A 20,257-nucleotide genomic window follows, 5' to 3' on the forward strand; every position below is an offset into this window, starting at 1 on the left:
AAAGATAATACATGGACATCGCCATCACTGTCCTCTACATCTACACCCCTTTACATCCTTCACACATGGACACCACTGTCACTTATAGGGTGGGGCAGTAATTCAATATTATTTCATACAGTAGCGGACCATGACTCTTAAACCTTGGCCCTCTGAACCCCCTTCCCTCGTCGGGGGGGGGGGGGCAAACTACCAGCCTAGCTTGCTGTGTCCTAGCTTATAGTACTGCACACATTTTCCTATGACAACTGCAGCTCTGAAACAAAAATTAAGACCCTAGTCCAGCCTGAGCAACGCAACAAGCAAACAGCATGGAGAGAGTGAGAGTTGTCACCACAACAAACCCACCCACCCCCCAGCTAATTTCCTAAGCAAAATGCAAATCCTCCTTACAAATAATCGCATCATCACCAAAGCTGTGTGTGCACTTCAAGAATGAATCATTTGTTCCGTCAGAGTCCATTTATTTATTTACCCCCCCCCCCTTTCCTCCCCAATTGTATCCGGCCAATTACCCTATTTTCCAAGCCGTCCCAGTCGCTGCTCGTCCCCCTCTGCCTCCTCCGATACATGTGAAGCCGCCAGCCGGCTCTTTTCACCTGACAGTGAGGAGTTTCCCCAGGGGGACATAGCACGTGGGAGGATTATGGCGTCCCCCCCCCCCCCCGAACAGGCACCCCAACCGGCTAGAGGAGGCGCTCGTGCAGCGACCAGGACACATCCCCACATCCGGCTTTCCACCCGTAGACACGGTCAATTGTGTCTGTAGGGACGCCTGACCAAGCCGGAGGTAACTCACGGAGGCCGCCATTATGCGTGTTGCTACGTGACTTGCGATTGGTCAGTTTCAGTTGCCTCTGCCACCGCATCTCTGCTTTTCACTAAGTATAGGATTTAACGTCGAGGGAAGGAGCTGCTCGTTGTTCCAGACATCGCTTGTTCCAGCTTCGTGTGGTTGTATAGGCATCGATTTATACGCTTATTTTCTTCAAACTCATCAAAGGTATGGCGATTTTTATTTAATGTAAATCGTATTTCTCAGTAAGGATTGGTACTGAAACCCAGTATTAAACAGACCCCGGGGCTAAATTATTAAGACCAAAGTATCGATAAGCTCCGACTTGACTGGTTCTTTTATCGGTGCTTTTTAACATTTTGGTGTGATTTATTATCATGCTGCAGCCTCTCCTCTGCTCTGTGTTGTGGCTGAGCTCCTCCACATACACATATAAACACACAAACACACACATGGAGCGAAGTCAGCGAAAAGCAGAACAGAGAGGCCACGGTGGAGACAGTGAACCAGGTGAAGCGAAGATAACTCGAAGATTACTCGAATTGACTAAAGGTTGGATTTATTTATTTTTTGCTTTAAGATATGCAATGTCTGCAGAAGAATGCTGCCACAGCTGACCTGGAACGTGGGCTAAAGAACAAGTGGAAGAGGCAGTGGCTAGGAGAGACCGATTCTCAAGGGCGGCGATATGATATGTGGTTAGCAAAGGTAGCTATCCTAGGGATGGCCTGGTGTAAGGTTTGTGACAAGAACGTTGCGTATGCACAGAATGGCAGGAGGGTGTTCGCCAGGCATACTGAAGACCACCCCCACAGAGAGATGGCCAACCAACAACAACACACACAAACTGCCTGGTGCCCATCCTATCGCTGCCCCAGTTTCTCGCCAGGATCAGCAGGAAAACCTGAAGGCCATTACTGCTGCTGTTGTCACCGAGCATTGTCTCCCTTTTTCTCTGGCACGACATTTGGTACAGAACCCCAAGAGGATGTCAGAGTCCAAGAATCTACTGTCTGGAATCACTTCGTCAAGGCAGACATGCACTTATTACATGACTCATGGTGTGGCTAAAAGTTTAAAGGAGGAGTTAGTTGGAAAATCGAGAAAACTTTTTTATCCCTCAATATTGATGAAGCCACCAACAACACCAATTACAAAACATGAACATCTTAGTAAGATTCTTCAATGAAGAATTAGGAAAAGGCCTCCAATCTGTTCGACGGCATTGAGGCAGTGCTTGATGAAGCAGGACTGGAATGGAGCAAAGTGATTGGTGAAATGATGGATAATTGTAATGCCATGAGGGGCCAACGAAATGGTGTTGAGGCACTGATTAAATGAAAAAACCCAAACCATCTGGACGTATGGGGATACGGTTCATATTGTCAACACCGCTGCCAAAGCTGTTGTAAAACCTTTTGATCGGTATGTGGAGCAGATAACTGATCATATAGTCTACGACATTCAGTATCAACCAAAATGCACGGATTTGTTCCAGGAACTCTGTGGTTTGCTAGGAATTATGGGCGCTACCAGTCTGGTGCGTGTAATTCCCAGCAGATTCCTCCAAATGATAGATGTTGTGGAGAGAGTTTCCAAGTTGAAGGATGCCCTGGTAGTGTACTACAGTGGCAGAAAATGACACTAAACATCATTACTAGATAAAATAACCCTTAACCAATGTAAGGGATGGCTACAAGGCTGCTGCAAAGTACCTTGTAGAGAAACTTCCTCTCGGGAACCAGAATCTGGTACACCAGGACCCAGCTTCGCTGTACAACCTGGACACCAGGAGAGAATTCAGTCAAAAAACATTTTTCTCACCAGGACTCAACCAGATGCAATACCGTTCTTTGAATGGTATTGCATCTGGATGAAATTCAGATATTGTCAGATTGTGATGCACAGTTTTGTTGCTTAAACTAATAACGAGAATCTGTTACCTAAAGTTTCCCAAAAAATGAGGTCTGAAATATTTGAAGGAGTATTATTTGAAGACAATTTTTAGTTTGATAGAACACTTTACATTACCAGATGGTTCAATGTGGTGAACCTCATTTGGATTCTTAAACATGGTATTTTTGCATATGTAAGCAGATATTGCGATAAACATCAATACTGTGTAAAATTGTATGCAAAATGATTATAGTGATGATATTTTCCATACTGCCCAACACTAATCACCTGCCCCTTTTGTTCACCGTCTACAAAATGTGAGCAGATGGAGACAGACTAAAAAACAAGTACTTACTCGCGTTTTAAGAGTTTGTTAGAGGAGCAGACACATTATTGTCCTATAGGGACCAGTGCCGCCCATGGACTACAACACCCAGAACTCCCTGCTCAACCTCACAGTGTTGTGCTGCTGTATTTGTGATATTGGGCTAGACAAATAAAATTGACTTGACTCACTGTCTCACCTCACGCTGTAGTATTATTGGTGACAGTTATACTGTATCTGGTGATGCAAGTTCGCCCATAAAACTGGCAGATTTGAAAGTTACTATACCTCTTGCTGTGGACCGAGCACTCACAGCAGTCTAACAGAACCCTTTCTGCAGAAGAACAACAAGACAAAGGACCATGTGTCTTCACATAACCGCTTGCCACGGTTTTACTGGAAAATAACCTAGTCTTGTTCATTCGCTAATCAGCTGTTTAATACTGGTTAAGTTTTCGTGCAAGACACAGTTTTCACAAAAAGAGAAGATGCAATCGCAAACGAATACTCCTCCAAGATCATCAGATGACAGACAGAGCATTGAGGAACTTTCAGCTGATGAGCTGCCAAGAGAAAAGGGACCTTGTTTTCAGTGGACCTGCGTTTCGGCACCGGACAACAAAGGATGCACCTATGATCCCTGTGGAAGAGTGATCTCAAATAAGGCTGGTATCTGGGTATATTGGTGTAGTTGCAAGACGGCTTTTGTGTTTTAGTGGCAGAGTTAGTTTCAGCAGTTGGCAATGGTGGGGTGTCAGGGCCATCAGGGCCTTCTCAGCTGGCCCTGTCAAAATCAAAAATCTTTTTTTTTTTCATAATTAAATTGAAGTGTGCCTGAAATGTGTCTGAATTATATTACTGGTTTTCTCATGAGGCTGAGCAGGGATTTCCTCTGTTATCTAAACACATCACAGCTCCTTGGACCAGTACTAGTGGTGTTGCTAGCCTTTCTTTGAAGCCCGAAGCTGCAAAGTGATAACAATTTTGAGTGACCATGTCATCAGCCAGTCAAATTTTGATGTATAATGACAGCGCGCCCCAGGGGCCCTGCAATGTATTGGTGCTAGCCCTCGGTATGGTCATCAACTTTGAGCTGAGCATTTGGTGGGTTGTGAGCGAACTAAGCACAGAACATCCATAGCTATTGATAATCTTGTTGCCGGTCTACATCAGGGATTTTTGCAAATCTGGGAGGATTGTCTGCATTTTTTTACATGTTCTCCTGAACGGACTAAATTACTGGATGAATTTTGCGAGAGAGGGCTGCCACGAGTCTCTCAAGTGAGGTGGAACTTCAACTCCAGGTTGGTATGTACATTTTTCTTATTGAACTGAAGGCGATGCACTGATAATATTGTGGCTGTTATTGAATTTGTTGACGCCGCGTGAGTAACTGGTGAACCCTACAGCAACAGTGGAAACTTGTTTGTTAACCTGGTTTGAGGCGTTTGGTTACGCCTGAGTAAACTCTTCTAGTTATTTGTGTTGTTTTCATGCCATGTGGTGTGTGTGTGTGTGTGTGCAATCTGGTTGCTGAGTGACATAAAGGAAGAGCTGATGGTGAAGCTGCAATAGCTGCTATAGTGCATGGTGGTGTGTGTGTGTGTGAACACTGTGGTTGTTGAAGATCAGCTGTCTTGTTGGTGTTGATCCAGTAGTGCAGGCAGTGCATGATGTTGTATTTTGTATGTGGCTGTATTGGCTGTATCGGCACTTGTATGACACATTTGTGTGTGGGGGGGGGAGTACTTCATTACTGAAGGCCCTGACTGAAGCGCCACATTACGCTACTGAGAGTCGGTCTAATTATCTCATGTGAGAAAAGTGTCGTCAATTGAAATCATCCGTGATCTAGAAACACACTATTAATCATATAGGAAAAGTTACATTGCCTGATTTCTTGTTTAAATTTTTTCCCTTTAATTCTTCTTTCATTTGAATCTTCCCTTGTTGCTTGAGAAAAGTACTATTGGTTGAATGTATTCACTATTCAGTTGTGCACACTGATCCATATAGAGTCTTGCTTTGTCTCTAAACCGTCCAACCTGAGCTGTCTCTCTAATATACTCCTAATCCTGCCCTTCTTCATCACTCCCAATGAAAATCTTAGCATCTCCAAACCATACAACATAGCTGGCCTCAGTACCATCTTGTAAACCTTCCCTTTAACTCTTGCTGGTACCCCTCTGTCGCAAATCACTCCTGACACTCTTCTCCACCCACTCCACCCTGCCTGCACTCTCTTCTTCACCTCTCTTCTGCACTCCCCGTTACTTTGAACAGTTGACCCCAAGTATTTAAACTCATCCACCTCAACTCCTTGCATCCTCACCATTCCGCTGTCCTCCCTCTTGTTCATGCATATGTATTCTATCTTGCTCCTACTGACTTTCATTCCTCTTCTCTCCAGTGCATACCTCCACCTCCCCAAGCTCGCCTCAATCTGTACCCTACTCTCACTACAGGTCGCAATGTCATCTGCGAACATCATAGTCCATGGACACTCCTGCCTGATCTCGTCTGTCAACCTGTCCATCACCATTGCAAACGAGAAAGGGCTGAGAGCCGATCCTTGATGTAATCCCACCTCCACCTTGAACCCATCTGTCATTCCAACCACACACCTCACCATTGTCACACTGCCCTCACACATATCCTGCACCACTCGTGCATACTTCTCTGCAACTCCCAACTTCCTCATACAATACCACACCTCCTCTCTCGGCACCCTGTCGTATGCTTTCTCTAAATCCACAAAGACACAATGTAAATCCTTCTGGCCTTCTCTATACTTCTCCATCAACACTCTCAAAGCAAACATCACATCTGTGGTGCTCTTTCATGGCATGAAACCATACTGCTGCTCGCTAATCATCACCTCTCCTCTTAACCTAGCTTCTATTACTCTTTCCCATATCTTCATGCTGTGGCTGATCAACTTTATACCTTTGTAGTTGCTACAGCTCTGCACATCACCCTTATTCTTGAAAATCAGTACCAGTATGCTTCTTCTCCACTCCTCAGGCATCCTCTCATTTTCCAAGACTGTTAAAAAATCTAGTTAAAAACTCAACTGCCATCTCTCCTAAACATCTCCATGCCTCCACAGGTATGTCATCTGGACCAACTGCCTTTCCACTCTTCATCGCTGCTCTCACTTCCTTCTTGCTAATCCACCGCACATCCCGATTCATTATCCCCACATCATCCAACCTTCTCTCTCTCTCATTTTCTTCATTCATCAGCCCCTCAAAGTAGTCCTTCCATCTTCTCGGCACACTCTCCTCGCTTGTCAGCACATTTCCATCTCTATCCTTCATCGCCCTATCCCACTGCATATCCATAGCTCTCTCTTTGCCTTACGCCGCATCTCCTCGTACTCCCGTCTACTTTCTTCATCTCTTTATCTCACTTCTTCTTCAACAACCTCTTCCTCTGTATACTTTCCTGTACTTCCTCATTCCACCAACTCTCCTTGTCTTCCTTCCTCTGCCCAGATGACACACCAAGTACCTTCCTAGCTGTCTCCCTCGCCATTTCTGCAGTAACGGTCCAGCCATCTGGCAACTCTTCACTACTATCCAGTGCCCGTTTTAACTCCTCCCTGAACGCCAGACAACCGTCTTCCTTATTCAACTTCCACCATTTAATCTCTCTCTCTTTCTCTTACTAGCCCCTTTTTGCGTCAATCTTATCACACTCCTATCGCTGTGTACCATCTCGCAGCACCTTTCTCATATAAACACCTCCCCTTTCTGGTACACACACACACACACGCCCATACAATATTTGCACAGCCTCACTACATCATATCACCCTGTGCCTTGATCATTACATTGTTGCTGATCGATTGTACCTGATCAGTATTAGTTAGATGATTAGTGCTGATTAGCATTAGCTGATTTTCTTTATGGATCATTCTAATACATTGTTTTTATTGAAGTAAGCCGTTGCCCTGTGTATTTTGTGACAATATTTATTGAAGCCTTCCCCTGCCAATCAAAGTACTGCAATCAGTGCAACATTGATTATTCCATCAGTTCTAGTAGTTTAATTATAAAATGTTAAACAGCAGAACTAATGCTTAACAACCTCACGAGACTGATTCATGAGGCTGATTTTCTGACACTGACTCTATGAGACTGACTTAATGAGGCCGAGTTGATTATCCCATCAGTTTTAGTGGTTTTACGATATGAAAACGCCAGAATTAATGGTTGAAAAATGTGAGTGATTTTATGAGACTGATTTGATAACCCGGTTGCACTCACGGTCCTCCAAGGTGTCGCTGAAGATGCCCGGAGACTGGGAAGAGAGCGACATTCTAGACTTAACTTCTCTTGCCAGTGAAACCCTTCAAATTAATCAGAAATTATGTAATTAATTTCCCGAAGACTGAGAAATTAGTTGTGTAGGGAGAAATTTTGCTCTCTCTAGCTTTCTCTCTCGCTCTCCCTCAGTCAGATCAGAGAGGGGGCGGCTGTGCTCATAGATCCCCCGTAGGTGTGTAGGGAAGATGACAGGATATAAAGACTGAAAGAGAGAGAAAGAGAGACGAGAGAGTGAAGGGGACAGAGAGGGGGGGGATTTTGCAGAAGAATTATGGATGTGTGTGTTTATCAGCGGAGGAAGCCACGGTTGAAAGCACAGACTTGAACCACTCCGGTTTTTACAATACTCCGGGGACTTCTGTCTTTCTTTGTGAGCAACCTCTTCCTCCCGGCGTGTGTGTGTGTGTGTGTGTGTGTGGTGTCTGCGCACGGGTGAGGTGGAGAGAGAGAAGACGAAGGGAAAGAGAGAAAGACGGAGGTTAGCGAAAGAGGGGAAGGAAAAACAAAGTAACATGGGAGGGAGGGAGAGAGAGAGAGCGACGAATAAAAGATGGACCCGAATAAAAAGAGAATGAGAGGCTGCGGGAGAGAAGGGTTAGAGAGGTGTAAGAGAAACCAAAGATGAGAGGAGCGCATGGAAGGACAAAAATAGAAGGCAAAGATTTTTCTAAACATTTCTGTTTTATTTTGATATGATGGCTATGTACTGCGATGTGGACGAAGCTATTTGGCTTTACTGCTTTAGGATACTGCTCCTGAGAGATGGACCCATGTACAGTCTCTGAAATGGAAGGGGGGGGGGACTTTTAAGGTGTTCAAGATTGGCATCAGGCTAGCTTTCTGTTAAACTTGACCTCATGGGGTACTGTGTCTGACGATTTACTGAGTTGCGTGCACGTACACTATGTGTGTGTGTGTGTGTAAGCATTGTGATCGCTCAGCATTCTATGTGTAAGGTTACCTTTGAGGAGATAATCCTTGTGCTTACACAGCACACATACTCACTTGTTTACACACACACGTTTTATCTCTATCTGTCTCTATCATTATTTAATCAACACACGAATATGACCGGGGGGGGGGGGGGGGTAGAAAAAGATGGAAAGAGAAGCCGGGTAGAGAAGAGAGAGAAGAGCAGGAAAGAGAGAAGACAGAGATGGACAGAGAGTAGAGAGAGAGACGAAGAGGATAAGGGAAAAATGGATAGAGAGAAATCGGTGCAAGAGTGCGGCGGGGGATAGACGAATAAAAAAATTGCCTGGCAGGAAGAGAGAGAGAGAGATGGAGAGGAGCGACTACAGGGGGGAGGCGAGGGAGACGGCGCAATGGACATCGCGAGAGAGAGAGGAGAGGGGTGATCGAGCGAGAGAGAGGGAGGGAGGATTGATTTGAAATTAAGTGAAGTGTTACTTACTGCTCTGTGGAATGAAAGGAGGAAAATGGAGGTGTGACAGAGAGGGGAAAGGAAGAGAGCGGGACAGCGAGGGCCCAATTAAACGGATAAAAAGGGACGGAGGAAAAAGGGATGTGGAAAAAACTGCGAGAGGGAGAGAGAGAGAGAGAGAGAGAAAGCCACAGCAACGTTTTATGACCATTACACCAAGTTGTTTACCTGTTGTTGCTCAATGCGTTTACGTTTACATGGTATTTATTATGAATAACCTTGCAGCTATGGCAACACACTATTATTTGAATCGCAATTTCCAAGCAAAGTGCGCCAAGATTTCTTTTCTATGTTTGCGTGCGTGCGTACAGGCGTGTGCAGGTCCCCGGTGCTCAGTTACACCCAGCTGTGTGCGTCTTTGTCTGTAACTCCTTGTTTATCTTCCTTCACCCACGTTGGTCTTTTTATACGCCTCATTTGTAAGAGCGGTTACGTCACTGACGCTCTCCGCCCCGCGCTAACGCCATTTTCCGGAAACCCGCAGCACTATTTCTATAGAGCTCAATGGGGGCGGGGGGGGGGGTGTCAGTCCGTGTTCCTGTGGAATGGTGGGCCTCAGCTGAGCTGGAAATTGAGAAGGGAATCGGGGAATTGTCCGGTGGAACTCGACCCAAGGCTAGAAAGGGGATATGATTTTAAGTTGACAACCATCTCCGGGGCACATTAGTTTGGCTGCGTGCGTTAACGACGATGCTTCGCCCGTGTAAAGAGAGTGACTTGTGAATTGCGGGAAAATAAAACTCAAACACGGGAAAAACGTCACACGGCCATGCCGTTTTTGACCGACTAAGAGTCAAACAACACGAGCAGTATTCTGTTTGTATGTAGCAGCTGTAAAATGGCTGCTCACAGACCGAAGGACACCAGTCACACCAGGCATCAGGACCTCTACATTCACCCCCCCCCCCAAAAAAAAAAGTAGCACGGGACACAGTCAATTCACACACGAGTGGCAGGCTGTCTCTCGTTCCCCATTACTACTGGCGCGAATCGGCTCTGCATAACTGCAGTCCACTGACTCCTGTTTCTACTGCAGCGGTCATACCAGTTTCCTGTTTGTTGGCGTGTGCTGTTGACAATGGCACATTTTTCGCGATGCCTGCAAGATTTACCATGGATACATGTCCATGGTACCTTCACCCTCATAGTTGTGGACGTAACTTGTACAACTTGAAACTTTTCACCCGTTTGCTGGTAGGGTGCAGGTGAAAGGTTGTCGACAATTCTGTGCGTGTCGTTGACATTTATCCGTGGTAAATCTTGCAGGCACCGCGAAAAACGTGCCATCGTCAACGGCACACGCCAACAAACAGGAAACTGGTATGACCGCTGCCGTAGAAACCGGAAGTCGGTGGACTGCAGTTATGCACAGAGTCGATTTGCGGCCACGTCATTCCTTCGTCTCTTGTGCGTCGCTAATTTAAGTCCCCCTTGCTACAACAGGTAAACCGGAACATTCATTAAATGTAAGGTTGGTGATTTACAGACTATTAACATAAAATATTGCACACAGGTTTTGAAAATGTTCACCAAGAAGAAAAAAAATATGAAAGACAACATGATCACCATATTGACTCAGCTACACACACAGGACATATTGTTGTTACTGTTAGCCCCAAAAACATCGCTTGAACATACAAAATTTGCTGCGTTATCAATCGTATGGCTCTCTTCCACTAAACATTTTCAGGTCTGACGAACCCTTGATATTCTCTCTCTCTCTCAGGTCAGTAGTGTGACCTCGGCAATGTCGCGTCATCGAGAGCAGCGGGTGTTGCTGATGGTCGTCACCATGGTGGTCTGCTACCTCGTTTGCTGGCTGCCCTACGGCGTGGCTGCCCTGCTCGCGACCTTTGGCCCCCATGACCTTTTGACCCCGGAGGCCAGCATCATTCCCTCGCTGCTGGCCAAGTCCTCCACCGTCGTCAACCCCGTTATCTACATATTCATGAACAGACAGGTGAGGCGTTTTCTCTCTCTCTTGCTCGCTCGGATACTTTCGGCTCCCTCACCGAAGTGATCGTCGTCTTAACCGTCATTTGACTGATTTTATTTGATGTAATCTTCATTTTTTAATCTCTATTACTGTTATATGGTATATGCACTTTTAACTCTCTCATGTTAAATTCATTGCATTTTAATGTGCAAATTTAGCTTTTGTTAGATGGACTGCACGCCTTCCCCTCGCTCAGTATGCCTCCAGCTTTTCGTCTTTCTTTTCGTCTGCTCAACCTTCTGTCTCGGTCTCCTCATCTGTTTATATATCTGTCAACCTGTCTGCCTTGTTTTCTGTTTCTTCCTCACGGTCTAATCCGTCTCTGTGTCGTCCTTCTTCTCTGTCTTCTTGCAGTGTAGCTCTTGGTCCCTTTTTCCCCCCTCCGTCTGTCACTCCGTCGCTCTTTCTATCTCTACACAATCTGTCTTCATCTATTTTGGGCTGTCTTCCTCCTCGCCGTGTCAGTCTGTTGCATGTTTCAATCTTCATGTCATTCTGTCGCCCTGTGTCGTTCTCTGTCACCTCACCGTTTTTTAACCTGGCTTTCTTTCCGTCCTCCTCATCCCTCTCTCCCTCACTGTCTTTGTCCTCTCCACTCCTCTCCCCCTCTCTGTCCTCTGTCTCTCCCTCTCCTCTCCACTACTCTCTGCCTCTCTCTTTCTCCTTCTTTCTCTCCCTTGCTCACTTTCCCCCTCTCTCTGTCCTCTCTCTCTGTCTGTCCTTCTTTCTCACCCTTGCTCTCTCCCTCTCTCTCTCTCACTTTCTCTTTCCTCTCCACTCCTCTGTCCCCCTCCCCCCCCCCCTCTCTCACTCTCGCTGTCCTCCCCAACTGATCTTTCAATCCTTTAGTTGTTCCATACTTCTTCTGTCTGCCTCCCTTCATCGCCATCTCCCGGTTGTCTACCTCTGTATCTATCTTTATCTCTTTCCGTCACTCTGTCAGTTTGTATTCCTCCTTGTCTCCGCGTCCATCCACACTCATTTCAAGTCTCTTAACAGATGTTCAAGATGTGGCTGCTAAAGTCTTCTGACCCCGCTGGGAGACAGATGATATTGCTCGTTTCAAGAGAGTCTAATTTGTTTCAAGGCTGTGAGACATTACAAGAAACAGATAATCTTAAAACAAGAAACTCAATCCAAGATAATCTTCCTTTTTTTTTTAGTGTGCAAGTCTTGGAACAAGTCCTATTGTGTTGAAGCAAGTGGGGCAGTGAGCCAAGACAACTTTACCAGCCATATCTTGAAATAAGCGTGTGAGAATTACAAGAAGATAAAATTCCTTGATAAATTTATCTGCGTCCCCCCTCCATCTCTATCTCTTACATAATTTCTAATTTGATCTGTCACTTTTTGTGGATTTGCCACCCTCGCTGGAGCAGGCTAACAGAAAACGCCAGTGTTTTACCGAGGACTGGTTTTCTTTTAAGTGCCGTGCGGTGGGCCGATCAACTTCACATCATCGATCCCCGGGATGGCCAACTGTATTCAAGCAAAACCGTGGATCAATATCGAGTCTGCCTGGATTGAAGCGCCAGTCAATGTCTGTTATGTAAAAGAATTAAGCCCCCCCCCCCGCCAACCCATTCGTTTATTCTCCATTCACCTGTCTTCTTCTCTCTCTCCATCCGCGGTGTGGAATTATTTTGCTTTCCGTCGCCATGTTAGACACAGTTTGTCCCACCGTGTTGTCACGTTCTCAAGCTCAGTTGTGGCTTTGTTCAACGTTCTCATTTTGGGGGTTTCTTTGTTTTGAGTTTTTTTTTTAATTTCACATTTGTTTATTTTAATGAAGCTAATCATAGCTTAAGCTGACCGTGGCTAGCGAAGATGAACTTGACTTGACGTGACCTAACTGGTTGGAAACACAGCTGCTTTGAAGAGGACACGTGTCTTCATCAATAGTGTGCTTCCAATTACCAGCTGTCCACAGTTAAAGCACGCAGACACCCTGACCATTAACAGAGCCATTTGTGATTCACACTCAAGTTCACCTAATTTAGACACAAATGGACTGCAACATGTTATCTCCACCTTCAGACAGAACATGCACGCGCATACGCACACACACACACACACACACACACACATGCACACATGCACATACAAGTGCCAGCAGGCACACATCTTAATATATATGTATCCACATACACCAGATGGTGCATCATGATTTTCAGGGTGTCAAGCGCCTAACAATGACTCCTAGGGACCCACCACCACCACCACCACCACCTCCTCTATCCCTGATAACAAGAACCCAACATGGAGGAGGATTAGAATAAGGGCAAGGAAGGAGAAGAGCGAAGGAAAAGGAAGATGAGAGGTTAAGGAAGATGACTGCCTTTCTGATTCAGTGATTATTGGTTAATAAAGTATGCTCATCCCCTTATATCACATAATAAATATCCATGAAATAATTAAGAAAGGCCAAACTTTGACACCATTTTCTCTCCAGGTTTTGGTACCTAGCATTTGTTTATCACAGTGGTCCTGACTTGTAATGTCGGTGATCCAGATGTTCAAAATCTCTCCCACTGTTCTTACTGGAAGCCAGCATGGTGTCAGCTAAATGGACAACATGTAAATGCAGCATTTTCTCCTAGATGGTTTCAGTGTAATAGACCTGAACATCTGCAGTTAGGCTGTGGCAGGACTCCGAAAAGAAAGAGAAAGAAAGAAGGAAGGAAGAAAAAGGGGAGAAGGAAAGAAAGGAAGGTAGGAAGGAGGAAAGAAAGGACAGAAGGAAAGAAAGAAGGAAGGGAAGAAAGAAGGAATGAAGGAGAAAAGGAAAGAAGGAAAGAAGGAAGGAGAGAAGGAAAGAAAGACGGAAGGAGAAAAGGAAACAAAGGAAAGAAGGAAGGAGAGAAGGAAGGAAAGAAAGAAAGGAGGTAGAAAGGAAAGAAAGAAGGAAAGGGAGGAGGAAGGGAAGGAAAGGAAGAAAAAGACAACAAAAGGAAAGAAAAAAGAAGGAAGGAAAGAAAGACAGAACGAAAGAAGGAAGGAAAGAAGGATGAAGGAATGAATGAAAGAAGAAAGAAAGAAAGAAGGAAGGAAAGAAAGAAAGAAAGAAAGAAAGAAAGAAAGAAAGAAAGAAAGAAAGAAAGAAAGAAAGAAAGAAAGAAAGAAAGAAAGAAAGAAAGAGGGTACATTTATTAAGGGGAACGGGAAGGAAGGAAAAGAGGACGCCAGTAGGGAAGGAGAGAGAAAATGGGGGGAGAAGGGGGGAGAGGGCAGAATGAAGCAGGAGGTGGAAAAGTTCTTTAATCTGCAGCAGGAAATGCAGCTCTGATTTTGATTAGTGTGGGATGGTATTATCAGAGAAGAACACAGTGGCATTGACCTTTACTGTTCCACTCATCATCAGCTCACACACACACACACACACACACACACACACACACACACACACACACACACACACGCACACACGCGCTTCATCTGTATCTGTCTCCCTTTATCTGCCCTTTCTGTCTGTCTGTCTATCTGTCTACATGTCTGTGTCTATCCCTTGCAGCCCTGCTCTCAGGTTATTACACATTTAAAGGTCTGTGATGACTAGGTTGGAGGTGTAGTGACTGGTATCACAGGAAGGTGAATCAGTTCATCTGGATGCAACGTTTATTGGGAGAAACGTTTCATCACTCATCTCAGTCTCCACTGACTGCAGGTGTCCCCACCCTTATAAACAATACAGCGGCATAACGACCCAAACCAACGGTTGGTTTCATATGCAAATTACCACGACCATAAACTACAGTTACTATGGCCATGTGTACTATTCACAGAGGATTTAGGAATAGTTGCACTCACAGCATTGTAAGATGGCGACAGATGTACTCTTTGCCCCCCCTCGGTTCAGGGATGGTCGTTCCCTCTTCACATAGATGGCCTCTTTGACTCCCCGTTCAAACCAGCGTTCCTCCCTATCAAAGATGTGCACATCCTCATCCTTGAAAGAGTGGCCGCCGGCCTGTAGATGGGTGTAGACTGTGGAGTCCTGGCCTGACGTGTTAGCTCTCCTGTGTTGTGTCATCCTCTTGGCCAGCATCTGTTTAGTTTCCCTGATGTACAAGTCACAGCAACCCTCCTGGCACTTAACAGCGTACACTATATTGCTCTGTTTGTGCCAGGGGACCCGATCCTTGGGGTGGTCCAACTTCTGGCGCAGCGCGTTTTGGGGTTTGAAAGCAGCTGAGACGCGATGTTTGGAAGATACGCATTTCAGCTGTACCGACACTACCGCCACATACGGCATCACCACTGCTTTACGACAAGCTAAAGCCTAGACGTTAGCTTGTTGCCACGAGCCGTTAGCTTGTTGCTACATAAATGCCACATGCCATTTATGTAGAATACATTCCTTCCTCCTGCAATGTGGGAGTGCAGGAATGAGGAGACGGAGCGATCGTGTCGAGTTAATTCCGTTTACTCGCCGCACAAAACAACACCGATACGGCACAATCTCATGGCAACGAGCTAACGGCTAGGCCGTCGAACAAAAAAGTAAAGCAGCATGTGGAATCACCACTGCTTTCCAGTCAGCTGTTCTCTCTTCGATCGGCTGGTGCACTGTTTGTGCATCTTCCTGGCATTGACAAACGCCAAGTTGGGATAACCACACTTAACCAGGGCCTGTTGTTGGTTTCGGTCGTTATGCCTCTGTAGTGTTTATAAAGGTGGGGATACCTGCAGTCAGTTGAGACTGACGAAGTCACTTGGACGAGTGACGAAACGTGTCTCCCACTAAACCTCGTGTCCAGATGAACTGACTCGACTTTCTGGGATTTCCTCACCTGGATTGTTGAGCATGCATAAAGACATAGTGACTGGTAGTTTGTGTATGGGTGTGTGTTTCTTTGCTCTATGAGACTTTGCATGTACGTGTGTGTGTGTGTCTTAAAATGATTCGACCTAATGCCTAACATGTAAACCAAACTTCCCTGCCGCGCATTTTTGTAGACACCCGCCCCCCCCACACACACTGAAGACCTGTGTGGCGCTTTCAGTCTTCAGTTCCTCCCAGCCCATAACTATGGCAACAGTGTGTTGAGGCGAGTTGAAGACTTAAAGTGCCGCACAGATTCAAGCTGTGCGTTGCGTGCTGCATCGACCATCGACCATCAGTATGTTTCTGAGGGAAGACTGCTGTGGTCTGCCATGTCTCTGCCGGCTGCTTCTGCTTTATAATCATTTAAATATGTTGGATCTTACTATTCCTTTCATGGGAAATCTGTGTGTACGTCTCTCTCTCTCGCCCCCCCCCCCCCACACACACACACACACATGGTGAGGGTCAGAATTGTTTAAAGATGCCAGAGAGCATTGCTGTGATGCAGGGAAAGGCTACACAAACATTCATCCGACTCATGTTTATAGAGCAACACTATATATAACAATGTAAGAATCACAGAGCTACTAATTGTGTGATTACTGTCAGCATTTTTCACCATAGCACATATTAAAAATGGTATACTGGGGCGTCCGGGTGGCGTGGCGGTCTATTCCGTTGCCTACCAACACGGGGATCGCAGGTTCGAATACCCGTGTTGCCTCCAGCTTGGACACAATTGGCCATGTCTGCGGGTGGAAGCCGGATGTGGTTATGCGTCCTGGTCGCTGCACTAGCGCCTCCTCTGGTCGATCGGGGCGCCTGTTCGGGGGGCGCCTCTGGGGAATAGCGTGATCCTCCCACGCGCTACATCCCTCCTGGTGAAACTCCTCACTGTCCGGTGAAAAGAAGCGGCTGGCGACTCCACATGTATCAGAGGAGGCATGTGGTAGTCTGCAGCCCTCCCCGGATCGGCAGGGGGGGTGGAGCAGAGATCAAGATGGCTCGGAAGAGTGGAGTAATTGGCCATGTACAATTGGGGAGAAAAGGGGGGGGGGGGATAGTATACTGGCACCCTCTAACACACACTCACATATATGTGTGCGCATGCACACACACATGCTTACATACATTGACAGTCAGGAAGGGATTGGGTCATCTTTAGGTGATGAGATCTCAATCTGTGCTTGAGCTCAGAGATAATCCACGAAGTCGCCTTCTTGTCTTCTCTCTGTCTCTCTGCCCCTTTCATCCCAGACACCTCCTCCTCCCCCTCCTTCACGCCCTCTGCCTCTTGTCATCTGCCCCTCCCCTTCTTTTTCACACACCCTGTCTTTTCTTTTCTCTCACTTCTCTCCTTTTCCCCCCACTTCAGTTCCTGCTCCGGTCTCGTTGGTCCGGCACATTCTGTCCAGTTTCTGCTCACGTTTGTTGGAATCTTTTGCTTTTTTGATCATACAAATAATTTTGTGTTTTTCAATAGCAAATTTGTTTTTACTTACAGTGTCTCCGGTCAAAGGTACTGTAGGTTAACAGCTGAATCTTAAAAAAAAATAAAAATAAAAATGTTCAAGTGAATAAAAAAAAGTTTAGACTTCTTTCTATCCAGTTAAAAATACATTAAATTGTTGTCACCCTTTCATGCAAACTATTTTTTCCAAGAGCACGTGTCCAGGAGCATTTTGATTGATTAAAGTGATCATTTCATACATCTTTAGCATGCCCCATGTGGTAAACCAGTATTTTCTGGCCTCCCACATGCTCAGTGCAGGTTTCCCTCTCTGCCTGCTGAAAAAAAAACACACACACACACACACACACACACACACACACACACACACACACACACACACACACACACACACACACACACGCACGGTCAACTCAACCACATTAGCATCCTTCGAGTTTCTCTTCTCTTCTAGAAACCAGCGCAATCGAGTGCAGTGTGGCGAGGCATCTCCTCGGCATCTGTGTGGTTGAACTGCGGCCCCCTGGGAAAATGTAGTAGACTCTTAGTATACGTGTGCAAATGGAAAGTATACTAAGTACACTACGTTTATCCAGGGGCGCACGCCTGCCTTGTCTGCTGACAGAAGAGGAGGATCCGAACCCTTATAAAATGGATCAACTTTCCCTGATAGCTTCAATTGCAGTACTACTACTACCACTCCTACTACTATAGACACTACTACTACTACTCTCATTTATACTCTCACTATCATCAACAGTATCGCTACCACAGCCTCCGCTATTACTAACATTAACCCTTCTATTACCACAACCCTCCTTAACTTTACTATTGCTAGTATTCATAGTACTTCTGCTTTTACTATGAACACTGTTACAGGAAGTACTTCTACTACTACCAATAAAAGCAATATTTCACCAAACTAAAAGTGTGTGTGTATGTGCGTGCGTGTGTTTTATGTGCACGTGTGCGTTTGTATATGCATGTGTGCGTGTATGTGCCTACGCGTGTGTAGTTCTACAGGTGTTTCTGGGCGTTCCTAAGCTGTACCAAGTCCGTGCCAGGGTCCAGCTTCAAGACGTCGTCCCGGGCAGTCATAACTCTCCGCACAATACGCCATGGAAACGGACGCCACATGTCAGTTGCAGCCGCATCCACAGCCCCGCCCACTCCAAACTCCGCCCACCGGCACTCAACGGAAGCCAATCATGTGGCCGTCTCCCATTCAGCCCCGCCCCACCACTCGACCTCTTTCCACTCCCCTCCACCTGCCGACGCTCCCGTACCCAAAGTGACTCTGGTGGCACACTATCGAGAATAGCAATATATGACAAAGGTCGAGGGTTTGAAATTAAAGTTATCTGGGGAAAATAAAGTCGAAGGTGGTACGGGGGTGCAAGCATCCAATTAAGATATAAATCAGCCAAGAAGAAAAAGAAACACAAAGACATCTCTGTGGGACTCTTACATAATGTGAATTAATGTGTTTCTATGGGTATTCAATCATAGGCCAGGCTGTCACTGCCCCGTACAGGATGAATAGGAATGGCACTGGAGGTGATAAACAAGGACCCTTGTTGGACTTATTTGGAAAAGGTGGTCTTACTCTTTCTTCAAAGTCTGCACACCACAATAGCGCTGGTTCTTGTGAAGGCCTAGGGCGACATATGGTGTCAGGTTCAAAGAGTTTTGACTCACAGCACTCTATAAATGTATTTCCTGTGAAACCCGGAAGTGGCGGGGTACTGATCAGAGATGTTGGTTACATGTATGATTGTTTCACAGCCGAGAAACTGACCCCCCCCCCCGTTCTGTGTCGGCTCACGTCTATCAGGAATTATAATTATCGAACACGGGAGCACATGACAAATATCGCAAGCAGGCTTAGCCACCTATTTCTCAAGTTTGGGGCTGTATAAATAAGCTTTGAGAAACGTGTTGCAAATAACAATTCAAGGGGCTGGTGCAAATTTTGTTGTTGTTTTTTTTTTGTTTTTTGAGATATCCAAGTCTTTGTTAATGATTGTGGTCCTTTATAGCTGAAATCCGCAATTTCCCTGATCGCGCTCCTCCTCTTACAGTGAGAACTACAAACAACGCGTAGCAGCCGTTGTCACTTGTGTGCCGCCAGCTCAGCTGCAAACTGTTCTCGCGCTTGTAAAAAAGGCCTCCACAGACCAAAGCTAATGCAAGCAATCTAATGTATTAGAAACTACATCAAACTCTATGGAAACACTATACCGTAGTGTTTACTGTAGAACCGGTAGATTAGCGGTACATCAGAAACACAATGGCATCATCACCACGTTGACGTCATTTTTCCTGTTTTAGTAGGAATGTATTCGCTGCTGTACCAGTGTTCGTCACACCCGTGTATGATATACGGCGGTATATTGAGTGTCTTCAGCCATGGTAAAGATGCAGTTATTATTATGTAACCTGAGTCCATAGTCCAGATGGATAAAATAACTAATAGAAATAACTAATTTAATGGAGAAAAATGCCGGATTTCAGCTTTAAGAAGAACGTGTGGATTATGCGTCCACACAGTGACAAGCGTTAAAATGGTTGGTATGAAGCTAAGTACTAAGGGAAGGAAAGGGCTAGGGCATGACCTGTTTAAAATGAAAAGGAAAGCCAGAACCAGGTTCCAAAATGAAATTTGGGAATCAGGAACACTTTGTCATTTCACTTCGAAATGTGGTTTTCCCCCATCCCACAGCAGTGCAGCACAAAGACAAAAACACATATCCTAAAAACTACAACACATATATCCAAATTAGAACACGTATATCTAAAATAAGAGGACATATAGCCAAACTAAGAAGACATATACCCAAAGTAAGAACACATATCCAAACTAAATACATGTATCCAAACTAAGCAAAAAAAATAAAATAAATAAAATAAAATCACTGTCTGAGAGCGAACGCCAGCCAGGATGACAGTCGGAACTGCCGGTCTGCATGGGCTAGCAGTTAGCTTAGCCTGCCCCGCTTCCGCGTCCTGTCAGACCGCCCTCGGCGTTTCCTCTTTGGGCACAGCTCCGGGCAGGGGGCTGTGATCCCTGGCCCCACAGGCTACAGCAGACCAAGCTCTCTCAGCCGATCCAACACCAGCTCTCCCAGTCATTAAACGAAATCGACGGTCAAAATAATGTAGCGAATTTGGGG

The 20,257-nt window shown here is 45.7% G+C and overlaps 1 protein-coding gene across 1 annotated transcript in view; it reads left to right on the forward strand.

The window, feature by feature from the left end:
* tmtopsb (teleost multiple tissue opsin b) overlaps positions 1-18,405 on the forward strand; it is a 32,075-nt gene extending 13,670 nt beyond the window's left edge. Inside the window, exons 3-4 of the mRNA XM_056299238.1 lie at positions 10,519-10,752; positions 18,100-18,405. Coding sequence (XP_056155213.1) covers positions 10,519-10,752; positions 18,100-18,405 — 540 coding nt within the window. The remainder of the gene's footprint in view (positions 1-10,518; positions 10,753-18,099) is intronic.
* Positions 18,406-20,257: the final 1,852 nt, after the last annotated feature.

The sequence above is a fragment of the Lampris incognitus genome, chromosome 19, assembly GCF_029633865.1.
Source record: "Lampris incognitus isolate fLamInc1 chromosome 19, fLamInc1.hap2, whole genome shotgun sequence".
NCBI lineage: Eukaryota > Metazoa > Chordata > Actinopteri > Lampriformes > Lampridae > Lampris > Lampris incognitus.